A 26697-nucleotide genomic window follows, 5' to 3' on the forward strand; every position below is an offset into this window, starting at 1 on the left:
CGCTGACACCAAGCGAACACTGGGCTCATACACACACACACACTCACACACTCACACTCACACGAAGGGCTCAGTATAACATCGACAGATCCGCGTCAGGAGTACAGTCGAGGCGAGCACATTGAAGGTAAGTTGTTGTTGTAAAAAACTACTCGGGGCAAGGGAATTAGACCTGGTTTCAGCGGTAGACTCAGAGGCGGGGTCATTGCTTAAGATCGCATTAATTTTCGCCGTGGTTCTTTCTTTGTAATTTTAGGTTAACCACTTTTTAAAAATCTCTCTCTGTGTTTTGCTGTTTGCCCCTTACCAGCCGGGAAAACATTGCCGGGTCATCCTAACGCAGTGAAATGACCCCGAATAAGTTTTTACTCAAAGTCTTTTTGTTTTGTTACTATTAACCAAGCAATTTAAAGGGATTCGAGGCGTGGGTGGCTAGCTACGGGATTTTTCTCTGTGTTGGTCGGTGGAGGAGGAGGGGTTGGTATGGCTTGCCAAGCTAGCGAACGACATTACGCAGACTGGCTAAACAAGTTTAAATGGTTATTAAAGTGGACAAAGTTGCATTAAACTCAGTTCAGGGATAAATATGGTTATGAGTAAGCGAGTGGGCGTGATAACATGGTGGTTGTACAGTTAGAATAAGCGTAATAACGCGTTTACCATAGTATGCTATGCGCATTAACGTTAGCATACCCCCCCAACGTTAGCCTCCTGTGAGCTAGCGAGCCATGGCCGTATTCGCCTCTCGGTTGTTGTGGACTAAACGTCGCTGGTGAGCCATGAGATTTAACGTTACTGCCCTGTGAAAGTGACTCAATAAAATCTTCACCCAAGTTACCGACGCTGGCCCGCAGTTCTGTTTAGTTCAAAACCCGAGCCATCGACGGGTTCTTAAATATACAACGTTGTTTAGTTGTTTAACCAGTTTGGGGAATCATGCCGTTTTAGTAACGTTACTTAGACAAACTTGAGGGAAATAGCTAAGCTAAGTAGCAAAGTAACAACCCACATGCTTGTCAAAATAAATGGTCGCGGTTAACATTAAGTGTGTGTGTAAACAGTTTAATTTGGTGACTGTTTTGATTTGCAGTCTTAGTAAAGAGTACCCCACAGCTCGTGTTTAACTGTTTACCACTCCCCAACGTTGTGCTTTTAAACAGTGTCTAAAGGCTTCTTCTGTGAGAGGAAACGAGAGGAAAACGCAGGAAAAAAAGAAACAGAGGAAATCCCCCGAAAGGAAATGCCAATCGCAGCCGCTGGACAGCCAACAACCCAGGAGCCCAGAGTTTGCCCCCGGCTGCCCTCCACCCCGGAGCCTGTCCCTAAAGGGGCTGATTTATTCGACGAGGCGGGGGCGGCGGAGTCGGCGGAGCGAACAGAGTACGGGGGCGCAGAGGGGGGCAGAGGACTTGGGGGCTATAGTTACAGCCAGAGCGGCGCTAGGGGCTTTGTACAGCCCGGATCAACCAACGGCTCTCCGCCGCAGTCCCCAGCCGCGTCCTCATCGTTTCTCTTCCACCCCCTCCACCCCCACCAAATGGCCATGGAGCCCCCAAGGACTCGATCGCGCTCTCGGTCTGGATATTACCAGCAGTACGGTGGTGGAAATGGCACTGGAATTACCGGCAGCGGAGTCATGGGATCTAACCATCACCACCACCATCAACAACAGCAACTACATCCACAGCAGCAGCACGGTGCCGGTTGCGCACCACTTGGAGCTCACAGCAACCACTTGGAGAACCAGCAGCGAGCCCCAGGAAGTAACGCCTCTCCCGGCATTCAAAGGCTTTCTTCGGTTCCCGGGGCGCACCGCATCCCGACGGCAGGTAAATGTCCTTACCTGTAATTGTCACTGTTTGTGTATGTGGTCGTGTGTCCTAGACCAAAAGAGGTAGAGGAATCACACGTTTTATGAGACTTTTCGCTTCACACAAGCACCAAGTAGAAGTGATAGAAGTCATTGTGCTTAATATCTTGGGGAGAGGCAAACCGAGAGAGGAGGGGGCTGTGCTGGGGTTGGCATGAAAAAGGTATGCATGTGTGAACACATTCGTTGTATTCTAATTAGGAGGTTGTTTTATGTGCTTGCCGTGGAGCTGGAGATTGGATGTGGTGCACAGTTAGCACATACTGTAGGTAAATGAACAACAGCAGTCTGTGGTGTGGACTAGGGTAGCCACAAGCTTATTGAACTGCTGTGCATAGTTAGTTACCCAGACTATGTTTCTTAAGGCACTATGGCACGTTTACTTTTAGTCAACTACACAAATATTGATGTATCTAGGTAACAAGCCTCACAGTGTGTACAGGCTGATCTTTGTCTATATCAGGCATGATCTGACTCTCACAGGTAGTAGTAGTAAAAATAATTGCTAGATTACCCAGGAGTTTGGCTTTGTGGACTGAAAATGTGCAGTTGTAAACAAGAAATAAGAAAGAAAACAGGCACTTCTCATATAGTTCTGTTAAGTACAGTCTTGTATAGTTCAGTGGGTGGATGGCACAAACTGTTAAATATGCAGGTCTTTTTATATACACACATTCAACTCATAGTATTGTAAATCCTCACTTGGTGTAATGCTTTAGACAAGAGAATCAGCTGAATGACAAAATAGGATGTGTCACGTTACATGGAAAAAGTTGATCATGGCCTTTTTATAATAAAAGAAATACAGTCTCCTTGGGGATGTATGGGCATATTCTGTTTCAGGTAGAGGGGTCTCTGCTTGCAACTACCTGGGTATGCCATGCTTTGATATTTATGCTTCACTGCAAATCAAAACTTAGTGAGAGTGTGCATGGACTGGTGCTGGGTGTACAATACATGTGAGGGCACTCTCAAAAGGCGAAATGCAGTGCAGTGAACCAAATAACATAGGAACAGCACAGCTAGAGTTTCACATTCAGCCAGGCTACGGGAAAGCTTTTCTTTCAGCACACCTAACAGGCTTCTCAGGTTAGAAAAATGCTTGGTGGTTAATTGTCTCCCGTGGTGCTTTGGGGAATATCTTTTAAGTGGTTGTTTCGTAATGAAACAAATTGAAATGCTAAAACCAAAACTTAAGTTAATTTTTGTACTTATCAATCTGTATGTACAAATTTTTAAATTAAGTATAGATCTGAATTATTGACAAAATGTAAGGACTAAATGAAAGGAGGAATTCTTATTGTTGCTTATTCAAAATGTGCAAGTGAATGGTTTATTCTGCCCAAAGCAGATTGACTGATTCTACATGTTGAAATAAGTTATCATGTATTTGGGAGACTAACAATTTAGTCATCCCTCTTATTGAGCAACTCATGTTTGACTGACGAGCTAACCCTGGAATGCATGCAATCAGTCACAGAGCTAGCTTAGTCACTACAGGTGTCTTGGCTAAGCAAACTTCTGTCTTTTAGGCACAGTATTCCAATACATAGTCAAAAGACGCTAATTTTAATATGAAAGCACAGGACAATTTTCTACCAGTCCAGATTCAGCCCATACAACACCAAGAGTCTATTTCAGTTTTTATTTAAATAAAATAAAAACAGACACCTTTTAAAGGGTGTCTGCATATATGTGTACACGAGAGACGCAGCAACCGTGTTTGGAGACTGGAATTACCTGTCTGGTAGAGTGAAAGTTTAAAAAAAATAAAAAAATTGCTGAAAACACATCAAGAAACAAAGGCCCCTTCTGGACTTCCCGTCTATAGGCTGTCTAGCGCTGTGTCTGTTACACGTTTAGCTTTGTGCAGGCTTGCTGGGATACAGGGAAATCAAAGACATTATATGTTTGTGTTAGAAGGGGGGAAAATGGAAGAACTGAGAAAAATGATTAAAAAAAATGAATAAAAATACAGATTAGTTTCCCAAGTAACAATGCATCACCACAGAAGTTGAACTAGCCATTGTCAGAGGTTAGTGGTCTGCTGTGACCTATTACCAATACTCTGTCATAGTAGCTTGGCTATGACATGTAGGATAGCACAAATCAATGGATAGAATGACTGTATTGTATTTCCATCCAAATGGATTTCGATCTGGGGGGGGGCACTGGCTAGAGATTCTGTAGACACTCATTATCTGGACTAATTTCAATCAGACCTGAAATGCACAACGCTCAAAAGGAAATTCGGAAAGAATTCAAATTTAAGAATACAGTATTTGAATGAGTAGTTGGTAAGGGGTGAAATCTGACTTTAGCAAAAATGCAACAACATATAAAAGAGGTTATGTTTCATTTAGAAGCTGTGAGTCTGCAAAGCAGCAATAAAGCAAGGGGGTAGCTTTATTTTCAAATAAAAAAATAATGCATTTGATTTATTTTATTTTTTTGAGTAGTATTTACATCATTGACTTAGCCAAAGGAAACATTAGTGCTAATTTATATTAAATATTCGCTAACACAAGTGAAACAGTTGGCTAGCTGGACCATTCCCAACACTGCACACCTTTTATTATACCCTCTTTCCACTCCCAGAATGGGCCCTGTTTGTTGGTAGAGAGTGAGAGGGAGGGAAAGATACTTAGTCCCTTCTTTCTATGCTAGTCACCTGCGTTGGGCATGAAAGCTAATGATATCCCATACACTTCAATCCCTCCCTCTGCCTCCTCTCCTTGTAGTCTATTCTAACTTATTTGGCCCCTTTTCACCCTTTGTGCCTTGCTCTTTCATGCCTGTTTCATACGAATTGTAGCACTGACAATTTTTCTTTCAAAATTCTTTCTCATGCACTATTCACATCACTTTGCCTACCATGTTTGGAAATTAATATGGGTTATGAGGTAAAAACACAACTGAGAGCTCATGTTCGCAAAGTTGAGACTTGACGTGCAAAAGAGAAGCACAGAAAGTACTTAAGCAAAAGTGCCCACTTCATAAACTGGTGCCACTTTGGTCCAAGTGGATAAAAACATCCTCTGTAGCAGTTGATATCCTATGCTGATTCTGACCCAACTCTGTCACAGCCTGTCCTGTCATAGCCACATTCATTTCTCCCTCCCCTTTGGATTAGTCAACCCTTTCTGTACCCCTCCAGCCAATTTTCTCTGGTCTCCTCCCTCACATTTGTCTAATGGAGGGATCGTTTTAATGGATTGCCCAAAGCAGCAGAGGGGCAGACGCTCTTGCCACTCTACCTTTTCTCCTCCACTCCACTCCTATCCTCTCATCCTTCTTTCTGCAACAGAAGTGGAAACATGCACTCTGTTTTTTTTTTGTTTTCTTACATTCCTTTGTCTTGTCACCCAGGCAACCCCCCTCCGGTTTGTAGAGAAACTCTTTCACTTGGATTGACCAAGTAGCAGGGGTTCCCTGCTACTCCGTCACTCCAAGTAAACAACAAAGCAGTCACTTTGGTCAACCAGAGAAGATCCTGGGGGGTAGAGGAGAGTGACCGCAAGTTAGTTTTAAATCCAAGAGATGGGCTCTGAACTGGTTTGACAAAAAGATGTATTTCTAAAAGGGAATGGGAGCAAGTATGCCAGAGGTTACTAAAAATGCTGCAAGTAAGGTCAATATAGAGAGAAAGAAGAGTAAGGTCAGTGAGATTGCAAAAACTGGACTGGAAAAGAGCAGGAGTTATTTTCAAAAGAAGCCATAGGTTGGTTTAGGCGTTGATGTAAGGAGGAAGCGCAGTGCTTTAGTTTCAGGAAAGTCAGGCCTCGACAGGGGATGAGGACGGGAAGGGAGAGATGATTAGATTGAAGCACAGGAGAAATGGTAAAGGAGGATGTGAACAAGTTTCATGGAATAGGGCAGGCTATGGAGGAGACACACAACGTCATATGTATTATTGTAAGCAAAGCACAAAGATAAGGTGGCCTCACAGATAGCAGTTGAGTGTGCAACCTGGGAGGCGTGGATACTGTGACTGGAAAGGGAAAGATGAAAACGATGAGCTGGGAGCAGATGGAGGCACGGGGAGGTGACTGGAGAGAGGATTGAAGCCGAGACCAGAAGCAGTAAGTTAGTGAGTGGAGGCAAAGGTATGTGTGAGAAAGGCATGAATGAATGTTGAGTGATTTAAAGAGAGGGGAGGGAGGGAGACGTTGTTTGCTCCTGCTGATCGAATGTTAGCCTCCCTACTCTGTTGAATAATTGGGCATGTCCACCGGATGTACTTGATTGTGTCATGGGTGCAAATTCATGGTTCCGCCTTCCACTGGATGCAATTCAGAAGGAGTGTGTCTTCAGGCAGCTGGATATGTGTTTTTTTGTAGCTCTGTCTCTATCTGACTGGACTGGTAACTTCATATGACCTCCATATTATTATGTCAAAACTTATGTTGTTAGTATAGAAGTATAGTAAAGAGGTACAGTACAGATGAGTCAGTTCTCACCAGCTATGGATACCAACAATTCTACCATTTCTTATATGTTGCAATTTTATCTTCAGTTGCTTTTGTAGCAATTCTATGTCTCAACAATTTGTCAGCATCTTCTGCTTTTGCTTATTATTTCAACATAACCCCTTTCTGTGCCCTTCCCTGTTTCCACCTCTTGTTGTCCTCTTACTTCCTTGGTTGTAACTGTTATGCAAAGTGAGTTGACACTGTACACATGCATTGACTACGTACACCATTGCAAGTCTGTGTAGATGTTGGTTGAGGTCGTAACTAAATTTGTTTTGGGTGTTTCGTAGTCTTCCAGTTGTGTTGTTTCTCAAACTTCTCATGCAGCATAATCCACTTCTCTATTGCCCACACATATGCTGAGTGTGTTCCGAGCATTCATCATTTCGCCATCATATGGCTAAATATGCTGTGTCTAATTGAAGATTCATTTGACACCTGTTTTACAAAAGCCAGACTAACTGTGTGTGCATGCTTGTGTGTCTTCACTCTGATATTTCCTTCGTCTTAATAAAGTGACACTTACCTATTTGTTAGCGTCATTGTTGTTCAATCTTTAAGCCAGCAGCAGAGGTAGTCACAGAGCCGATTCGAAGTCTGTGTAAATGAGACAGCCGGTATGGCAGGACAGACGCTGACGCTGCTGTGTTACATGTCAAGCCTCTAAATTTGGAATGCCGGCTATCTAAAATCCCACACGGAGCTACCTTATGCCAGCTTTGTTTGGTTCAGTGTAAACAAGCAAAGTTGGCATAATGAGGGGTCTTCTTAATGACAATATAGCGGGATCTCTGTTTAAAAGGGGCTTCAACTGATTTTTGTCTTTCATTGGGGGAGAGGGAGGACAGGAAGAGAAGTGAGAGTGAGGAGCATGAAAGAGTGGTTAGCTGCCTGTAGTGTGTGTGTGTGTGTGTGTGTGTGTGTGTGTGTGTGTGTGTGTGTGTGTGTGTGTGTGTTCATGTACATCAACTGTCTGTGTGTGAAAATGTACACACCTTGTTTACTTGCTACCTGGGTGGGCTAGGGGTTGGAACAAGACTGTCAGAAACATATGCATACATATAGAATGACGTCACTGTAGAAACTTTTTTTGTCACTGCACTGAGAAGAAGTTTACAGAAGTAAAAGCCGGAGAGCAAAGGTAGCTGACATATATAAACCAATGCATTTAGTAGGTACATTTAGCTGAAATATCAACCAGCAGGAATACTAAATCAAATCATAGAATATACACTACACACAGCAGGCAGTGAAAATGTATGAGACTCGCAATGCAGTCAGACAGGTATCATCTATGGGCTGCTAGTTGTGTATAAAACACAAGGGACCTGTGACGGCATGCTAAAAAAGTACTAAAAAGAAAGAAAAGTTCTTTTCTAAATTAAAAATAGATTTTGAACAAGTATTTTTTTTTTTTTTTTTAAATGTTTTACTGTTTTGTATGTGTACAGTGTCAGCCAGCTTGTTAGAATTAGCAATTAGAATTTCAATCCTACAGACATGGGGTCTTTAAAGCGAGTAGATGAATATATTAAATATTCCCTTCAGACATGCTTTTGGAGTAGTTACTCTTTGAAAGAACCATGGTTCTGAGCCAAACAAATGACTTTTTCCAGAGCCTCGTAGTTGGGAGCTTTTTGTTTTTAAAAAAAAAAAACAAAGCAAAAAAAATTTCTAAGAAAATAAACAAACAAGCCAGTGATTTGTATCAGATTAGATTAGATGATACTAATGATGTTAACATGATAACTACTATTGGCCCTTAAAAGGCTGTTATTAACTGATTGATAAAATATGTCAAGCTGCTGCTGGATAAGGTGTCGAGAGTGCAAAGGGGTTAAAGGCAAAACTCAAAACATGTTTCAGCAAAAATTATATAACTGTCTTCCGTTGGGGATGAACAGAAAGAGGTTTTGGGTAGCTGTGGCTCACATAGGCTTATGAATTGGATGGCAAGCACATCTCAAGCAAAATCTCAGTTTCACATAATTTGCATCTGCAGTGCTGTGTGTCAAGCCAGTTGGGATTGGTTGGTCAAGGAATGATATGCAATAGCATTGCATTTATTATCTGGTTTATTTTATATACTTTCTACAGTTGAAAACAGGTTTCCTTTCTGTTTCTTTTAATATTTCCAGTGTCTTCTCATTTTGGCCAAAGCAATACTGCTGCATCTACACAGAATTACTTCACATACGAGTATATTGAATGCAAACTCCTGTGTATGTTCACAGACTGGGGGATGTATAAGCAGTTTTCAGACTTGAGAAAAAGTGCAGGATGGAGGAGAAAAACCTCAAGGACTGCACCAGTAACAGAACAGAAAGGAAGATAATTAGGAAGGAGAGAACAATAAATAGATGGAGGAGGACAATGAAGTGGGGGAGAGGCAGAATCATTCTCATTTCTATAGGTGTACACGCAGACACACACACACACACACACACACACACGCACTTGCCATCAGGTCTGTGTGAAGCAGTGTTAGGCAGGTAATGGCTGGCCAGGCGTTACATGCCCACCTATTTTAAGCCTGTATGCCAGCTTGTTACTCGATTCTGCTTTGCACTAGGGCGTGAAGCGTGCTGTGACATATGTACAGGAGGCGGGGTGATGTGAGAGGTGTGCGTATTTATGTGTGTGTGTTCGTTACACATATGCTTGACTGAAATTGTCAGTACTTTCCGTATATGTTATGTAAATTGATACAAGTTCTGCAGCAGTCAACAAGGTTTCTGTCCATTTTCCCATTTGTTAATGTTCAGCTGGTGATTTGTTAATAAAGATTGTCACTTATCTATCATCTTATCTATCCAGCCAGCCTTTCTATCCACGTTCTTCTGTTTTTTTTTTTTTTGTTTTGATTCGAGAGAGGAAGAGGTAGTTTAATGGAGAGAGACTGCAAGACAGAGGGTGATGGAGATCATGGACAGAGATGGTGCGATAGGGAAAGCAAGGAAATGTGGATGCTGTGAGATAAAGCAGCAGGAATATATGGGAGAGAGACAGGCCGACAGATAGGGAAATAGATCAGTGGCAGGGAGGGATGGTGATGAACTGATGGAGAGTGTGAGGAGGAGGAGGATGTGCGAGGAGGGTGTCTGAGCTGAGTGCGATTGGGGGGGGGGGGGGGGTTTGGTGGGTGGAGGTGGAGGAAATGGATAGAAATAGCTGATGCACTCTGAGGCTTACAGAAAATCAATAGCAGTCAAGAGGGGAAGCCACAACCCCCACCCTTCTCCCTCTCTCTCCCTCTCTCTCCCTTTCTGACTGCTCTCTCACCCTCCACTGCTCCCTCTCCCCAGTTGTCTTCCTTATGTTTTTTGCCTCCACTCTTTATCCTTTCCTGTCTCTCTTTCCCCCTCAGTGCTCCCCCCTTTTATGTACATTTCCAACCTTGTCCTCTTCTTCTGTACCTCCACTTTGCCCTCGTCTTGTCCCCTGTATTTCTCTACTTCACACCCCCTCTTCATCATCATCTCCCATCACTGTTGCAACATTCTTGTCTTTCACTCTCTTTCCAAGACACCCTCTTTACTCCTACAGGCTGCTGCATGCTTTAGAAGAAACAGCAGGGATCATGGATTTCTGCTTTTTTTTTTTTTTTTTTTTGTTACTTTCCAGAACAAACAGCACAAGTCAATGGCAATTTTCTGCAGTCACTGGGAAGGCGTGGTTGGGTGTGAGAGTAGGGATGGTTTTATGTGGTCTCCAAACTCTATTCATTCTTCATACTGTTACTTAAGCTACTGTTGATTGCTCAATCTTTTTTCCACATCCACCCCTTTCTACATTTGAATCACTCTCCACCTTTTTGCTTGCACATATTTATTTAATCAAACTGTGTGCTCTGACATTACCAATGCCATTCATAACATTTGTTGTCGTTTTTATCTTACCCTTGTGTCTGTAGTACTTTAAATCATAATATTCAATGATGTGTGGTTAATACAGCAGAAATTTTTTTTATAGTTATCTTCATCATGATGCAGTCTGTTGACCTTAATTATTCTAGCAGTGATTGTAGTATGGTGGCATGTAATGATACAAAAAGCAGCTGAAGCTTTGTATTTTATTTTCCTGCCAATAGCAGTATTAATTTTTGTTGATGTGATTGTCATAACTACCATCTGATCTCTCATTACCTATGACTTCTTTCTGTTCACATTCAAACCTCTATCTATAATGGATACTATCTCATCCCAAAATTACGACTTGGCAGTCTGTTGTGGTCAAAGTAGTTTATTTAAAGCTTGTACGTACTTTCTATGTTTTTTTTTTTCCATCTACATCATGCTTAGGAAAGTGATACATTTTCACCTTGCAAATCCAGGTCATTTCACTAAAAGAGAGACACTGTTTTTCTCAAAGTCTACATAGTCTGGTGTATTGGTTCAAGATACATGCACTCATAGGATAAACATATTCAATTAGTACTATAAATGAAACATGTTCATAAGGAACATGTTTGCAACAGTGATTCAAGTTTAATGCGATACATGTCCATTTTAGATGTACTTTTTCTTTACGTAAAAGTGCAGGATTTCCTTTGTTATATTTCATTAATTTCCAGTTAATATAATATTAGCATTTCATTGATCTCATCAGGTCAGAATTCTCTCCTCCACCCATCCTCTTCTCTTTGGTTCTTTTCACTGTTTTTCACCAACATTTGCAACACTGACATCGACTCTGCCTACTGTGTGTTTATGTTATATGTGTTCATAAATCCCCAGTATCTTTCCAGAAGTGTGTGTGTGAATACATGCTCTGCACTGAGCTACCAGTCCCAGTGTATTCATGCAGGCAGTCCGACTGGTTCTTGTCTCCAAGTCTCACTGCTCTGATGCACTGTGTCTGTTCTGTGAGCTGTGCTGCTGCCTCTAACTTTTCTTCTTTTTGCTCAAGAATTAGACTAAGACTACACAAACAAACAACCAATAAAAGTACACACAAATCTCAACATCGACCCTATCTCTGCAGGGGAAATGTGATTGATCTCAACCAATAAAAGTACACACAAATCTCAACATTGACCCTATCTCAGCATTGGAAATGTGCTGTGCAGAATCCCTGATCTGCACAAATGAAGTCATACATGAGAAAATCTTCCATATTATCATAGTTCAAATTTCATAATATTCATTAAATCTTCCATATTAGCATCCTCTAAAATGTCCTATATGGAGAAGAATAGTAATTTACCATGTCCACATACATTGAAATTAGCACCGAAATCCTACTATTCAACTTTCCTGGAGGCCCTAAGTGTAGAAACTGTGTGGACTGTGCTATGTGCAGTCTGTGTTAGTCCAACAGTGGGCATGATGTCATCTAAACATTTTAAACCTGTTCTGTAGGTTATGTGTTGTGCTCCATAGAGTAGAAGTCTGAATGAGTCGTCTCTGACTCAATTTACTGGACTTACAATGTGCAAGTGAGACCATATTCAGGGAGGGAGCTGGATTTTTGCCTATTGTGATCACTGAAATAGTGTCATACAGAAAAGTGCTATGCAGCTGGCAAGTCCCATGAATGATTCACCAGTACTCTGTCCCAAATCATCTCGATGAAAATAGCCCGTTAGCTGGTTTTCACTACAGTAATATAAGCTTTACTTACCTCAACCTTTTCAATCCACTTATTTTGCCTGCTCTAGGGGTTGGAGTATGAGAGGAAAGGCTTTTTTAAGAATTGAGGGATTCAGATGTGAAAACCTCACTCTGTCTGCCTCTTCTTTCTCTTTCTCTCCCCCTTCTCTTCTTTGTTGTCAATTATAGCCTTTTTTCAAAGAGGGAGGCTGTGAGCAGGTTAGAATCCTACAAACAAACAACTAAGAAGTAAAAAATGCTCTTTTAAAAGGCCATTTTGAATCTATTCCCTTCTAGTTTTACCTTTCTTCATCGCTATTGTAAAGGTAGCCTTGTCTGGAGTGCCCTTGGGAGCGCTTACCCTTGGAGTGTATACCACTGCCACCATCTGTGGTGAGGACGTCCCCAGCTAAAGACTTGCCCATGACAAGGGGAAAAACAAAAGCCAGAATAAATAGAAAAGACAATAAAAAGATGAAAGGATTGTGGAAAAACAAAAGAGTAAGAGTCTTAGCCATGATGCAAGCGGCGGTATCATCAGAAAGCTTCTCTAATCCAGGATTACTTTATTTTGTGTGTGTGTGTGTGTGTGTGTGTGTGTGTGTGTTTGCACCTACATCTAGTGCCTCTGATCTGAGACAAGAGTATACCATATGTATTTCAGTCACTTTTGTTCTATACACATGGTCAGCACCCCTTCTCACAAACATGTTGTCATTGTTTTTTGCTGTTGTGTATTAAATCCAAGTTGCATTAGAACAATAACAACAAAAGGATTAAATGTACTGTATGTGGATGAACAGGGGACTCCTCACAGTGCCTGGGTATAATGATGCTACCCGTTTCAACAAAAGGTATCACCAACATGTTGTGTTATTTTATTGTAAAATAATACACAACACTGTAATAATTAATACACTCGCAAAGAAGAGGACAAGACTTTGTAGAGTGTAAGGATCAGTACAAGTGACTATGCTAATCTGTAAATATAGGAAAGTGTGGAAAAATAGGATTAATGAATTGGCTGATAAGATACTTAAAACAAAATTAAATTTCAATAAGCTTTTTTTAAACTGCTGGAGCCATCAAATGCCGTCATGCTCACACCAGCTGAAGATCTGTGTGTTTATACTAGAAAAAATTGGCTGGTGGTCCAAATGGATTCCCATAAAAAAATACTCATTAATGTCATTACATTTTGACTAATTGTAAGCAGTGTCGTGTCAGTGGTGGTAAATCGGGCTGTATTAAAATTCCCATATTTTCATACAGTATTTCAGTTTCAGTATTGTTTGTGTAATATTACTGAATGTCCAACTTGCCCTGTTCATGTAGTAGATAAAGAGTATATAAACATTTTTAAATTGATATTTCGATGTTTTTGACACTCCAAACAAAATCTTGTGTTTCATGTGTAAAAATTGGATGCATACAGTTACGAAATGTAGAACATGTAGGATCCCCGAGAAAGTATCAAATTTGACAAGAATCTGAAGTGCATGTAATAAGCATGTCTTGTCTCACCTGTGAACTGTTCTGTTCTGTTCTCTCCCCCTCTGTGTAGGAGCCTCTGGTGGATCTTACCACTGCCACCCAGATCATGCATATGGAGAGGAGAGTGATAAGGTGAGCCACGCACTGTTCATGTTCACACCAATGTAAGAGATGTAGGAATGTTTTCATGTTGCACACTTTCATGGGCCCTGATTGAGATCATGCTGTGCTGTGAGTATTAGATAATATCTTCTCTCAGCTGTCGCTGGGTGAATTACTGAGACGCATACACACAGAACCAGACAAGGTCCCGATAGTGTGTGTGTGTGTGTACAGCACGTGCAGTATATGCAGTGTGCAATGTGTGAATCTCAGTCTCCACCAGTGAACTCATAGTTGTCTTAACAAAAGTGGAAGCTGTATTGTAGCCAGTATGGCAGCCATATGTGCTGCCATGGTCTTGAACTCTAGTAACCCATTACTTTGACCTATTGTCATTTTTAATGGAATATACACAGTCAAAAAATATATCACTGTGCTTTTCTTAATCATTTTTGATATAATTTTAACCAATAAAACGCACTTTAGAAGTACATGTCAGCTACAGATGCACCAATATGAAACACTGCAGGTCAATAGAACGTTCCAGTTGGTTATAAAGATGTGCAGAAATTATTATAGTATTATGTTATATTTTGAATGGTTCTGATCCATAATTTATGTTCACCTGTTCAAAGTTTTGTTGTCTAAAACATTTTTTCTTGGTCAAGCTTAAAGTTTAAGAAAAAAAAAAACCTTTTTAATTCTAATGATTTGATAATTTACTGGCATTCATCCATAAATTTATAACTTTTTTTCCATCCCTTTTTCTGGGATTGAAGCTTTAGCTCTGAGAAATGCCTGATGTTGTTCTCTACATCGGCTCTCAGGCGGTTAATCATGTTTGTTGTATGGACGTTTTTTTTTTTTTTTTTTTAACAGAAGTGCCTCCTTGAGAAACTCAAACACAGCACAGTTTGTAAATAGCAACTCAGCTTTATGTTTTGCAAATGCTGGAGTATGTTTATAAATTATACAATTTTTGATAGCCTGTAGCAGCATAAGCCTGTGGCAAGTATGCCCCCCCATGGATGGAGAAATGTAAAGTGTGCTTGTTTGTTGTTGAAGCACATTCCTTATGGGCAGTTGTGATCACATTGAATCATGTTTTTTAGTTTTTCTTTTTTGTTAAATTTGATTGAAAGAACATTGTAGGTGTTGATCATGCTTTTAAATAATCAGCTGATGGCCAGTTGTGGAAACTTGTTTTAGCTGCGAATAACTGGATGATACATCCATGCAATCCTCATACATACATTAAACATAGTTTTTCCTTTCTATTGAGGGTGCTTATGCTTTATTAGAAACAATGAACTTAAATTCATAAGGGGAAAAATAGCATATTGTATATTTTAAACATAGTATTTTTGATAATTTCAGCAATACTGCCATGTCAGTGAATGCAGTATTATAAAGCATGCACATGTAGATCATATAGACATATCTTAAAACCTTACCAGACTATTCAAGTGTACCCCAGTAAATGATAGTCATCATCACAAGCAAAGGCCTGTGTTAAAAGCAGGCAGATGAAGTGAAAATGTTGAAGGAGAAGAGGGGAGACAGGATGCTGAGGAAGGTGTTCCAGAAAGCTTGGAGGGAGAGAGGGAAAGGAGGGAAGAAGGCAAGGCCAAAAACAGGGAGGGGGTATTGCTAATGATTTCACCTCCAGCTGTGGGACTTGGTTGGAGGGAGAGAAGGGGAAAGGAGGGGAAGGAGCGAGCGAGGGTGGGAGGGGAAGGAAGGGAGGAACAGTGGCAGAGGAAACAAAATGGGCTTTGAAATCTTGTTGATGGAAAGAAAATAAGTGGGGGAGGGAGAAGTGTTTGAGTGTTAGTGGAAGCATGTTTGCAAATATTAATGAATCTGTAAAAGCAAATGACCATATTTGCTCAGTGTGCACATTTGTGCACAATTTCTAGAGCAGGAATGCTGGAAAAAGAAATCTGGGCTCAGTCTTATTTCTTAGGTGTATATTAGCATGCACTCTTTGGTTGCCTCTTTATTTTGGTTGTCAGCAACAATAGTGAAGCCACAACAGCTGCTGGCCACAGTTACTGCATGTGTGCAAGTGGATGCATGCATATCCCAAATGTGGACATTGTGAAATAGAACGTTGAAGGGTGTGCCTGCACTCATGCTTCAGGATGTCTGTTCAGCCTGGTTTGTGCACTCAGTGAATGTGGACAGAGTGAAAGGGGATGGGAGGGTGTGTGTATGTGTTTGTGTGTGTGTGTGTGGTCGGTCTCTACACAGTGAGCACTGCAGAATGTGCTGTAATATCAGCCATGGAGCAGTTTGCACTGCTTCTGGGCCTTGCTGGGATTCACCGTGTGTATCTGTTTGTGTGCATGTCGAGCTTTTGAAAGTCAGCATGTTTTGTTTTTGTTTTTTTTGTTTTTTTTTTCTTTCTATATATTCTGGCTTTACTGGAAACATGTTTGAACCAGACATGTGTGTATGTTCACAGCAAGCACTCTATTAAAACATAAGGCCCACATTATGGCATATTGCTTGAGGACACACAAATACACACTCCTTTGTCTAACACTGCTCCCTTCCCACTAACGCGGGTAGACAGGCCCATCAAACTTTCATACTAATGGGCAATAGTCTGCATGTGTTAAGACAGACTGTATGTGTGTGTGTGTGTGTGTGTGTGTGTGTGTGTGTGTGTGTGTGTGTGTGTGTGTGTGTTGGTGTGTGTGTGTCCTATCTCAGAACTTCTTGTCTTGTCCCCTTAGATTTCAGGCTGGGGTCTCAGCCAGGACAGACAGACAGAGGAAAAAGGGAGAGGGAGCAAGAGGAAGAAGGGACTGTAGGGGATTCAGCTTATCTGATGGAAGGAAAGGGGGGGATGGGAAGAGGTTGTTGAGGAGGGTGGGGAGTGTTTGTGTGTGTTGCGGGGAAGAAGGGAATATGTCAGGATTGGGATGGAGGAGACGGGCTTGGATATGAAAATGGGCGCAGTTGATGTCCCTAGGGGTTCGGGGTTGGGGCTAGGCTGGTAGAGAGGTTGTGGGGTGTTGAGTCAGAAAAGAGGGGGTTTTTGTTGAGACAAAAAAGAGTGGTTTAGGGATGGGGTTGGATCTCGTGCCCTCGATCCTGTATAGAAATGGCCATAGATAGTGTGTGTCCTCCATACTTTTGATAAAATAGGCCCTAAAAATGCCTCTGTTTCCTCTTTTTTTTGACAAAGTCATACTTGTACACACTAAGCCTTTTGTATGTGATTCTAAGAACTTTTTGTTTCATTTACGGAAAACAAAAATGTTGATGTGTTTTTATACGTTCAGGGCTTCTGAAAAGCAAGAGGAGCTCAATGTGTTGCAAACATTACAGAGTTGAATCAGACAAAGCACCTTTGTCTTTGATGATAGTTACATAGCTGTAAAGAGCTCTTACTTTGCCTCTTGGCATAAATACTACCCTAACCATATTGCTTAAAAAAAGCTCCAAGCTAAGGAGGACCCATCCTACATGTAGTCTACTCCTAACATCAAGGGTTTTTTTGTTTGATAGCTAAAAATAGTATGTGTACATTTTTTCTGTCAAGACAGATGTTAAGTACCCGTGTTCATATTTTCAAGACAGTTCACTTTCTAAAAGTAATTAAAACTGAGTCAGTAACAACCTGAAGAATAGACCGAGTGAGTAAAGATTTTGACTAGTAGGGATAAAGAATAAACCAGGAGCCCTCTCAATGAATCTTATCTGTTATTTGAAAATGTTTGAGTCATTCCAAACTATTTCCCACCACACTTCAAAATGCTGCCTGTCATAGAAAGTCAGCCATCACTTGCAGAAAAAAATGAAAGACCAAAAATGTATTTTGAGCAATGGATAAGGCAGGGAAGGATGTGTTCAGATATAATATGGCTTTGAAGTGGTTAGGAGAGCCTTGCTGATACATCAGTCATCTTGGACTCAAATGTTCAGGCATGGTAGTAAAGACGGCTTATAAAAATACAGACAGACACACTCAAAATTGTGGTGTGTAACCCTCACTATGACCCAAATTTGTGCTGTCATTTAGGGTCTGGTGCGCCCCAAGGCTCCACCAAGCTAAACCCCTCTTTCATGTCTGCCTGTCTGTCTTACACACTAACTGTATCTCCACTTCTCTTATTTCTCCCATGCCTTTCCTTCTTTCCAGCCCGTTCCTATCATGTAGCCCAATCCAGTCAAGACTAAATGAAGTCATTGTTACTGTTTGTCTTTCCCATAAGCTGCTCAAGCTCAGGTCACATCTAGTGCTACGAGTGAATGATAGAGCCATTAGGGCACAGTGTGTTTGGCCCTACAATCAAAATACATTTTGCTCAGGGTTGTTGGAACAGCAGAGTCTGCCTCTAAAGAGCTTCAGAAGGTATTGTTCTTTATAGGCTTAGGAACTCAAACAGTGGCAGCTGCCCATGTGTGAATGTGAATTTGCGCATGTCTGCAGGCGTTTCCATAACTGTGTATGTGTGTGTGTGTATGTGTGTGTTTCTGCAGCCTGCTCTCCAGCTGTTTCCTGTTAGCTATCACACTGCTCTCAAGGTTGCTGAGCTGTGTATGTGTGTGTCTGTGTGTTTGTTAAAAGTCACAGCCACTGAGTCATTTTTATCACACTTTAACAACATGTCTCTCTTACAAAGAGGGGAGGTGGAAGCAGGGATCAGGTAAGTACATGGGGAAAAAAAGTATCGAGATGGTAACTATGGGGAAAACGTGTGTGTGGTGTCTCTAAAGGAACCTGTGTGTTCTTCAGCGCACAGCTATGGTACGCGTAAGGGAGAATGACTAAGAACTGACACATGAGCGTGTGTTTCTGTGTTCTCGCCTCACCAAGTGCCAAGTGTGAGAGTCACCGCTTGACTGTAAGTGAAGTGACTCAGATGAGTTGACAGGATTTGCAACAAGAGAAAATTATAAATCCTTAGTCAGTCTAAACCTGGGTGACTACATATTCAGTTATGTCACAGCTTTTTGTGTATCACAAAGTTTTTTGACTCAGAAAGTATTTGTCTAGCTATCCAGTTGAGGGTGTGTACGTATGACTCGCACATGGGCTTGTGAGAGCTTGTCTTGCGCTTGCATTTCCTCACTCTGAAAGGAAGTGACTTTGAACCCTCAGGGCCTCAGAGCGCTGGTGGTGTAATATGCTCTCTCTGACACACACATGCCTACAAAGGCATATAAGCATTCACTCACTCAGGAACATACAGGAAATGCTGTGAGTCACAGAGGACCTTAGTGTCTATGCAGTAGTATGGATTGAAGGCCAGAGGGAATGTCAAGCATGGTGAAATTGATTTATTTGATTCGAGTGCTGTGGGTCACTAACCACAATACCCATCCCCTCTCCCACCCTTCTCCTCTTTCCTCTCTTTCCCCCATCCATTTTCCACACTCCCTCTGCAGAGTGAGGAAAGCCCCAGTCCAAAGCGCCAGAGGCTGTCCAGTCAGTCTGTCTTGGAACAACTAACCTCATCCGCCCCTCCACCATCCACCCCATCTCCCCCCATCCGTCCCTGGGAGTCAGGACCCCCAAGTCGGAGACAACCTCACCCCCACACACACTACCACCAGGAGAGATGCCTCACTCCTGCTCGGCACAGACGCAGGTAAGGTGGTTTTTTGATTTTTACAACTTAGTTCCACTGTCATTATCTAACTGAGGGTCCCAAATATAAAACGGTCCCTTAATTTCCACCTCTAGCCCACCAGCAAGGCGTCAGCGCGGCCGTCTCTCCAGACCCACCCGTCACTTGCCTCCCCACCACCAACCCTCCACCCAAGGCCCTGCACCCCGCCTGTCGCCATCGGAGCGCCAGGATGAAAACTACCACCACAACCCCCATCCCTCCACGCACCAAACATATCCAACGCATACGCCCAGCACCTACGGTCAGCCCCCAACAGCTGGTGGTGGTGGGGCAGGGTCGGAGGAGCCCCGAGCTTTCCACCCCCCCACATTGTCACCACGGCTTCTGCATCCAGCTGCTCACCACCACCATCACCTCCATCAGCAACAGCATCATGCAGCGCAACAGCAGCAAGGAGCCATGGTCATGGACTTGCATGAACAGGTTTGTCTTCAAATGTTTTCAGTTTCTGTGTGCGATCGCCGGCAGACATTGTGTGTGTTTGTTGTGAGACTATGTGTCACCTGTGGTGTCAATTCTCCTCAGCTGCAGCAGGGCAGCGTACCAGTCTCCTACACAGTGACCCCAGTCCCTCCTCATGGTCTCGCAGCACCTTTGTGTAGCGGTCAGCACCTTCCCCCTACCTGTTCTTCACAACAACAGGTCCCCGCCTGCAGTGTGGTCTTCAGCACTGGACAACACTATCACCCGGTGAGAAGAAAACAGCTTTGTGCAGTTTGTAGGAGTGTGTAGGTTGTTTGTAAATAGAAAGTACACTTTGTGCTGTACAGTCCTTGCTAGCGCTAAACCTAAGGAAAAGGAAAGTGCTTGAGAGAAATTGGGTAAAAAAGTAGCAGTGACCTGCAGAACATTTTCCCATTTGAAGGGGCTTGTATGTCTTGACTGCCACCTTGTGGCAAGACTTGGCACAATCCAGTCACCAAAGTGAGAAAACATGATTTAACAACATTTCTCTTTTCTGTTTTTCCTTTATTTCTTTTCTTAATCGCCCTTTTCCAGATGCTACAGGCATGTTCAATGCAACATTTGCCAGTGCCCTATGCCTTTCCCTCACTGCTGTCCAGTGACCCTCAATTCCTGCTTCCTCCTCCACCTCACCTTTCTCACCACCCGTCCCACCTCCCCACACCGGGACAGTTCCTGCCTTTCCAGACACAACAGCCTCGATCGGTACGTGAATGATTGATGGTTTTATAGTTTACATAGTGTTTATTTTAAAAAGTTTCATACAAGGACTGTGGTATACCTGAAAGAAACTACTACTAGCATTTATTGATCTCAAACAGTACCAGTGAATAATGAACTCATATTTCAGTTAGTTTTCTAGTCAGATTACAGAGGAGGATCCACACTGCAACAATAATTATGCCATTTCACCACATACAAACACAGCAAACATAGATCTAACTTTTAAAATCTGCTGTCCTGATTCTGTAAAACTGTCCTACAAAATAAAACAACAGAGACATCTTTGGCCCAGCTTTTGTCCCACCGTGACACCTGTTCTGCATTTGTCATGATCAATAATGTAGTGTGTTTCTTCCCAGCCGTTACAGACGATTGAAAATGAGGTTGAGCTTCTGGGAGAGCAGCTTTCAGTGGGTGGAGGCTTCAGCTATGCCCACCACCATCACCACCACCATCACCACCACCAGCCTCCCTCCACCCTGCCCCCCTCCACACCAATCCAGTTCCTCTCACACCATGACCCCCTTTCACAGGAGCTCTTTACAGTGGTGAGTACATTCGTTAAATTACATGTTGTTGTTTGGATTAAAAGATAATTGTAATAATTTAGAATAATAAATTGTTCTTCTTCTCTCTGTCCCCACCTTTCACAGCCCTATCCCCACTTTATGCCTCGTCGATTCACAAGCCGGCGTTACCGCTCTCAACAAGCTGTTCCCCCATCACCCTATCACCCCAGCTTCCTGCCTTACTTCCTGTAAGTGTTTTTCACTTCCTCGGGTTTATTTTGGAACTATACAGGTGAATTTGCTCTAGATCTGAGTATGCCCCACAGAGGTTACTTACAGTCTACTAAACTTGTGTTCCTTTGTCTTCAACCACCTACCACAGGTCCATGCTTCCCGTGCCCCCAAATGTGGCCCCCACTATAAGTCTAGAGCTGGATGTGGATGACGGAGAGGTGGAGAACTACGAGGTGAGACAAACTGCCATGTTCTTTGACAGAGAGAATTCTTTCGTATACACTTACACATATGTACCATGAAATCCACTCCCATTTAGGTTCAACACAACCTTAGCTGTTCATTAAAAGAGCCATTTTCTAATACTCTATAAACACTTGGCCTGGACTAGAGAGAATCAATTCTTCTAACTCTTTTAATGACAAGTCTTGCTGACTCCCTATTGTAAACTTTAGCCTCTAAACTTTGTTTTTCTGTGTGAAACCTTCAGGCCCTGTTGAACCTTGCAGAGCGTCTAGGAGAGGCCAAGCCCCGTGGTCTAACTAAGGCAGATATAGAACAGCTTCCATCATACAGGTTCAACCCCAACAACCATCAGTCTGAGCAAACACTGTGAGTACCCTTCTGCCTTTAAAAATGTGTGCGTGGTGAAGATGTTCTCTCGTGGGTGGTTGCTGGTTTGGGGTGGTATGATTTTAAAATGTCCGTTCAAGACATGATGTTAAATGGTATCAACCTTTTCCTACAGGTGCGTGGTATGTATGTGTGACTTCGAGTCTCGCCAGCTCCTAAGGGTCCTGCCCTGTAATCACGAGTTCCATGCCAAATGTGTAGATAAGTGGCTTAAGGTGAGTGAAGACATTCAGCTATTTGCATAACTGTAAATTTATCAGCTGTTCCCAACTGGGCCCTCAAGGCTCGGCCACACCAGAAAGTGACAGCAAATTTCATCCACATCTTGTGGAATATGTCGTTCTGGAGGCTTGGTCGTGTAATCACTACTCACAGGGCTAATTGGCAAGCGAAAGGCTAACATGCTAGTCAGCTGGAAACGTGCTTAAGCTAGTCAGTCACAACAACTCCCTGAGCTACTTTCTATTTTCTCAGTACTCGGCCTTTAATTACCCTGGCATTTTGTTTTTACGATTGTCTATCTTTTAAGTAAGTAACTGAAGGTAGAAAAAAGACAGTTAGCAGATAGTTATTAAACTTGCTAACAATAGGGACAATAAGTTGACGCAGTTTACAGTCTCATACTTTCTGCAAACCATTCTTCTTTGTAGGAGGAGATTTTACCCTGACATTTTATATAACGGGTTGGATAAAAGTTGATAGAGCGACGCCTAATAACTTACAACAGTCTCCTCCGTTTTGGATTCTATGGTTTTTTGTTCCATCAGAGGTCAGCACTGTCAAGATTGCTATTGGATTGGTATTGGTATAGCTATATATTAGTTTGCCCTTGGTCAGTGACGTGAATTTGGATGTCAAAATGTACAAAAGTTGAGCTCAGTGCAAATAATTTTATGCAGATTTACTTAGCTCCCCCAAGCAAATCCCTGAATCCCAGGTTTAAATGCTGCGTGACCTTTCATCTGCTGACATCTAATAAGACTAGGTCAAAAGCTAGTATTGGGCTCGCCGTTTATCTGTTTGCTTACGTCCTACTACCTGTGCTCATGTATACAGTATTTTTAATGAAGCCGAATTCCCAATAAAGCTGTTCTCATTTACACGACAACGGAACAAGTATGAAATACTGACTGAAACGGGGCCCATTAAGATGACATGTTAACCAGCAGGCACTTCCAAGCCATGTCCAAGCTGCTGTCATCTGACAAAGTCACCGTAAACATAAGTTAAAGACATTGGCTGTGCTGTGATTTTTGGCTATATTTGCCTGTAAAATGATCACTCAGAGAGAAAGTTAGAAGCTCATTCATGTCGGTTTCAGCTGCCGTGCGGCGAGTTGAATCTGATGCATAGAGAGGTGAGCCTGTGGAGGAAAAGCCTGACCTCGCGCTCACAGGGCAATACTGGCAACTCTGTTTTATGGAAAGTACCTAAGGTTTGTCCAAAATTCGCTTGGTTTGTGGCTAGGTGCTTTTTTTAAAGAAAACTTGCTAAAAAGAGTGTGAAAGGCCTATAAATTTAGCGGCAGAGGTGCGCCTGTTCATTTTGAAAGAGCAACGCGACTGATGGGGAAACTCGAACACTTGGCCAGCCGACCAGTGGTGTAATGTCAGCACTCAGTCACATTGCATTTGACTGACTAATGGTGTAACTTTATCATGCTCTCAGTCAGTCAGTCAGTGAGTCACGGACATTTGCGTTTATAGGGCTGGCCTTGCGGTTGTGCTCCAGCCAAAAAGATTCAGTAAACATACATTTTGAACAGTGTTTTTGTTGTTGTCAAGCTTGTTGTTGTCAAGCTGTCAAGCTAAGTGTTTTTGTCAATTATATGTTGATCTTCTAGGTACATTTTAAAATCTGTTTAAACTTCATCTCCTCATTTATCTCCTTCTAGGCTAACCGGACCTGTCCCATCTGTCGAGCTGATGCCTCTGAGGTCCAGCGGGACTCTGAGTGACCTCTGACTCTTATCAACATCCTACATCCACAGTCGCTGACTCCCATTGTCTCCCTTTGGGATGAACCAACCAATCAGTGAACTTCTCTCCTTTTATAATACGCCATCGCTCACACATTCTGCCACATAACTGGAACCAGTGCTCCTTAATCCTTCACTCTTTATCCTCCAGGACACTGAACATTAATTCTCACCTGGGATCAGCATTTAGCGGTGTGGAAACATTCTACTGACTTGTGCTCACTTTATTGCTGGACTTCCTAGGCCTTCTGTTTTGGACTACTACTCTGCCTTCTGCTTATGGTTCCTCCTTTCTGTGAATGGCCTTTGCAACACACACTGTCATGGGAAGTGGACAAATATATGTGTATTTTTCAAACTCATTATAAACCCTTCCAAACTGATGAGACCTGTTCAGTCTTCTACGGAGGGACAGAGAAAAGACTGCTTTGAAAAACGTCTGTATAGTTGTACTAACAAACCCTGAGGGAAAATTGGCATCCAAAGATGATTTTAATTTCATTGTTATTATTCTGATTATTATTAAGCATTCACATCTTGGCTTGCAGAGACTGTCATTATAATTACAGTTGAACCGAATCAGTCTATTTTAATTTGTATATGTGTATTCTTGCATTCCTTAACGTGACAGCAGTCTGTATGGGGTGAAACAAAGATACTGTACACTGTGTGTCCAAGAGTGAGCTGCTTTGGAACAGTGAAAAATATACTTTATTTTCTCTAGATGTGTGCCTGTGTGTGTGTGTGTGCCTGTGTGTGTGTGTGTGCCTGTGTGTGTGTGTGTGTGTGTGTGTGTGTGTGTGTGTGTGTGTGTGACTCTTCCTGTGGTATTTATACAGTTCATGTGGTACAGTGCATTGACTTAACCTTAAATCCAGTTTTTTCCACTCTGCTTCAGATAGATTTAATGTCAGACCTTTATAACCAAGATTTGCTCAAAAATCAGAGTTTAGGACCAGGAACACCTCCGGGGAAGTTAACAATGCTGTGTCATGTTTCTTTGTGTTTATGCCACACATCATTAACACACTCTACAACCTTGGCTCCATCACTCCATGCCTGCCCACCTACATTGTTCTTGTCTTAAATGGGTAAACGTTGAGGCTTTTGAGAGACATTTTTTTTGTGATTCAGTATTTCCTAAATACACTGAAACAAATTAGGACTATTTTTCTCAACATATCCACTAAGCTCTCCTCCAAGGCACATTATGTGAATATAGCTAGATCTTGTAGATTCGACCAGGTGGATACAAAGCATTCAGCTCAGTTTACTAGCTTTCTTATAGGAACAAGGCCTTTGAAGACGTGTGTCTGTACCTGTCTTGGTACCCAAGCAGCGTTCTGTATGTGTTGGCGGATACAGGTGCAATGTTTTCTCCATCACTGACAGGGAACAAGTTTAAAGAGACTTATAAGGTCACAGCTAAATCTACTATGTTTCACCAGTCGGCAGATCTGACATTTCAGCACTTTAATATGTAGATTTAAGACCTACACACTCTCTTTTCATTGTGAACAAACCACTGATCAGGTTTTCACACTCAATGTGTGTATATGAACAAGCATTTGAATGCATTAAAAAAAACATACATCTTCACTTCAGCTTGTTGTACCTACAGTATCCAAGAGGGGTCAACTCTTTTATGTTCTCGCTGCGCATCTGTACGTGTCCAGAGGTTTTTTGGGGGCACTGTTTCTTAGTGAAACTTCATCTCTGTAAGGCTTGTGTCAGCATGTCATAATGTAACTCCAAGATGTTCACCTCATGCACAGAGCAGGCTTTCTCATGTAATTTATCACTGTTTATCACAGGTGGTTCGTTGTGTCAGGATGACAACCTAACATAGGCCTTAGAGAGATTGCGTTGACGAAAGGTAGGTTTGGAAGGTTCAGCCAGGCTTGTGCAGTCTTACATCTGAGATGCCTTTTATAAAACTTCATTTTCCAGGTACAACTAGTATCTATCCAGTGTCACCACATCAGACCGATCCATTTGTTCAAACCCTTTTGAAATGCAAACCAAGTGTATCAGTGTCCAGGAAGAACCTTCATTTTATACAACTCCTCTTCAGTGTTGTCAATGTATAAAGTCATGTAATGTCCATGGGAATGGAGGGAAATTATATTTCCTGTAACCTTTTTTTCGTTTGGGGTCAAAGATCATATTTGTGACTGTATGCATCCATTTTTTGTCTTAGGATTGTTTTTGTGTTGGACAGTTTTCTGTTGCTTGGTACACTAGCAATTACCTCAGTCCCACTATTTATGTCTTTTCAGAAAATGGTGCAACCAGTATGATTAGTGCTTATCGAGTCATTTTGCTAATGTTTTCCATGCAAGTTGTTGAGTTGTTGTAATATTTTTCCTTAAAACTCTATGAAACTCGATCATTAAAATTGTGTCATAGTAGTTTCATCATGTATTATATCTGTAACCAAAATCATTTGAAGGCCTGTTATGATAATGAAATTTTTAACAAACATTTGTACATTTTGTATGAGAGTTATTACTAGTTATACTTTATTAAGTAGTGCAATGATTTTTTTTTTTTTTTTTTTTTTTTTTTAATCCCTTACCCCATCTTTTGGATTTCAAAAGCTGGTTCAATAATAAATGTATAACAGCCTCTTCTATAACATAGTGTTTTCAGATTATTCATTTCCCCAACTCCTCTTCTCCTGTCTGTCTGCTTTTAAAATGTAGTTCTTGACCTTCTTTTTTCCAGAGTCGCACAACACAGGTAAGTGATGTGTTCTGAGGACAGTCCACTCGGTGGCACTGTTGTTCTTTTATCCAGGAGGCCCGGGTTATGGTTCTTACTCTGTGAGTTGCACCAGTCAAGTGACATTTATTTACTTTCTATCAAAATACTACTTTTACCTTTCTTCTGAGTGCTGACATTATTTGCTTCAAGCTGACAATGCAGCACATTTTATTACCTTTTTTTTTAATTTAATACAACGTAAGATATTTAAA

At 41.8% G+C, this 26697-nt stretch overlaps 1 protein-coding gene across 1 annotated transcript; it reads left to right on the forward strand.

Moving 5' to 3' along the window:
* The first annotated feature begins 12 nt into the window (after positions 1-12).
* Positions 13-26249, forward strand: rnf38 (ring finger protein 38). The gene is made up of 13 exons (XM_040146617.1): positions 13-127; positions 1161-1829; positions 13498-13559; positions 18933-19135; positions 19231-19600; positions 19703-19867; positions 20177-20347; positions 20725-20913; positions 21019-21122; positions 21257-21341; positions 21599-21720; positions 21857-21956; positions 23636-26249. Exons 2-13 carry the CDS (start codon positions 1241-1243, stop codon positions 23696-23698), a joined length of 2223 nt encoding a protein of 740 aa, XP_040002551.1. The 5' UTR covers positions 13-127; positions 1161-1240; the 3' UTR covers positions 23699-26249.
* The last annotated feature ends 448 nt before the right edge of the window (positions 26250-26697 follow it).

The sequence above is a fragment of the Xiphias gladius genome, chromosome 15 (genome assembly GCF_016859285.1).
Source record: "Xiphias gladius isolate SHS-SW01 ecotype Sanya breed wild chromosome 15, ASM1685928v1, whole genome shotgun sequence".
Lineage (NCBI taxonomy): Eukaryota > Metazoa > Chordata > Actinopteri > Istiophoriformes > Xiphiidae > Xiphias > Xiphias gladius.

Coding starts and splice junctions, on each gene's coding strand:
- rnf38 (XM_040146617.1), top strand. CDS start 1,241: ATGCCAATCGCAGCCGCTGGACAGCCAACAACCCAGGAGCCCAGAGTT. Junction 21,342..21,598: donor GAGAGGTGGAGAACTACGAG/GTGAGACAAACT, acceptor TGAAACCTTCAG/GCCCTGTTGAACCTTGCAGA. Junction 21,957..23,635: donor GTGTAGATAAGTGGCTTAAG/GTGAGTGAAGAC, acceptor ATCTCCTTCTAG/GCTAACCGGACCTGTCCCAT.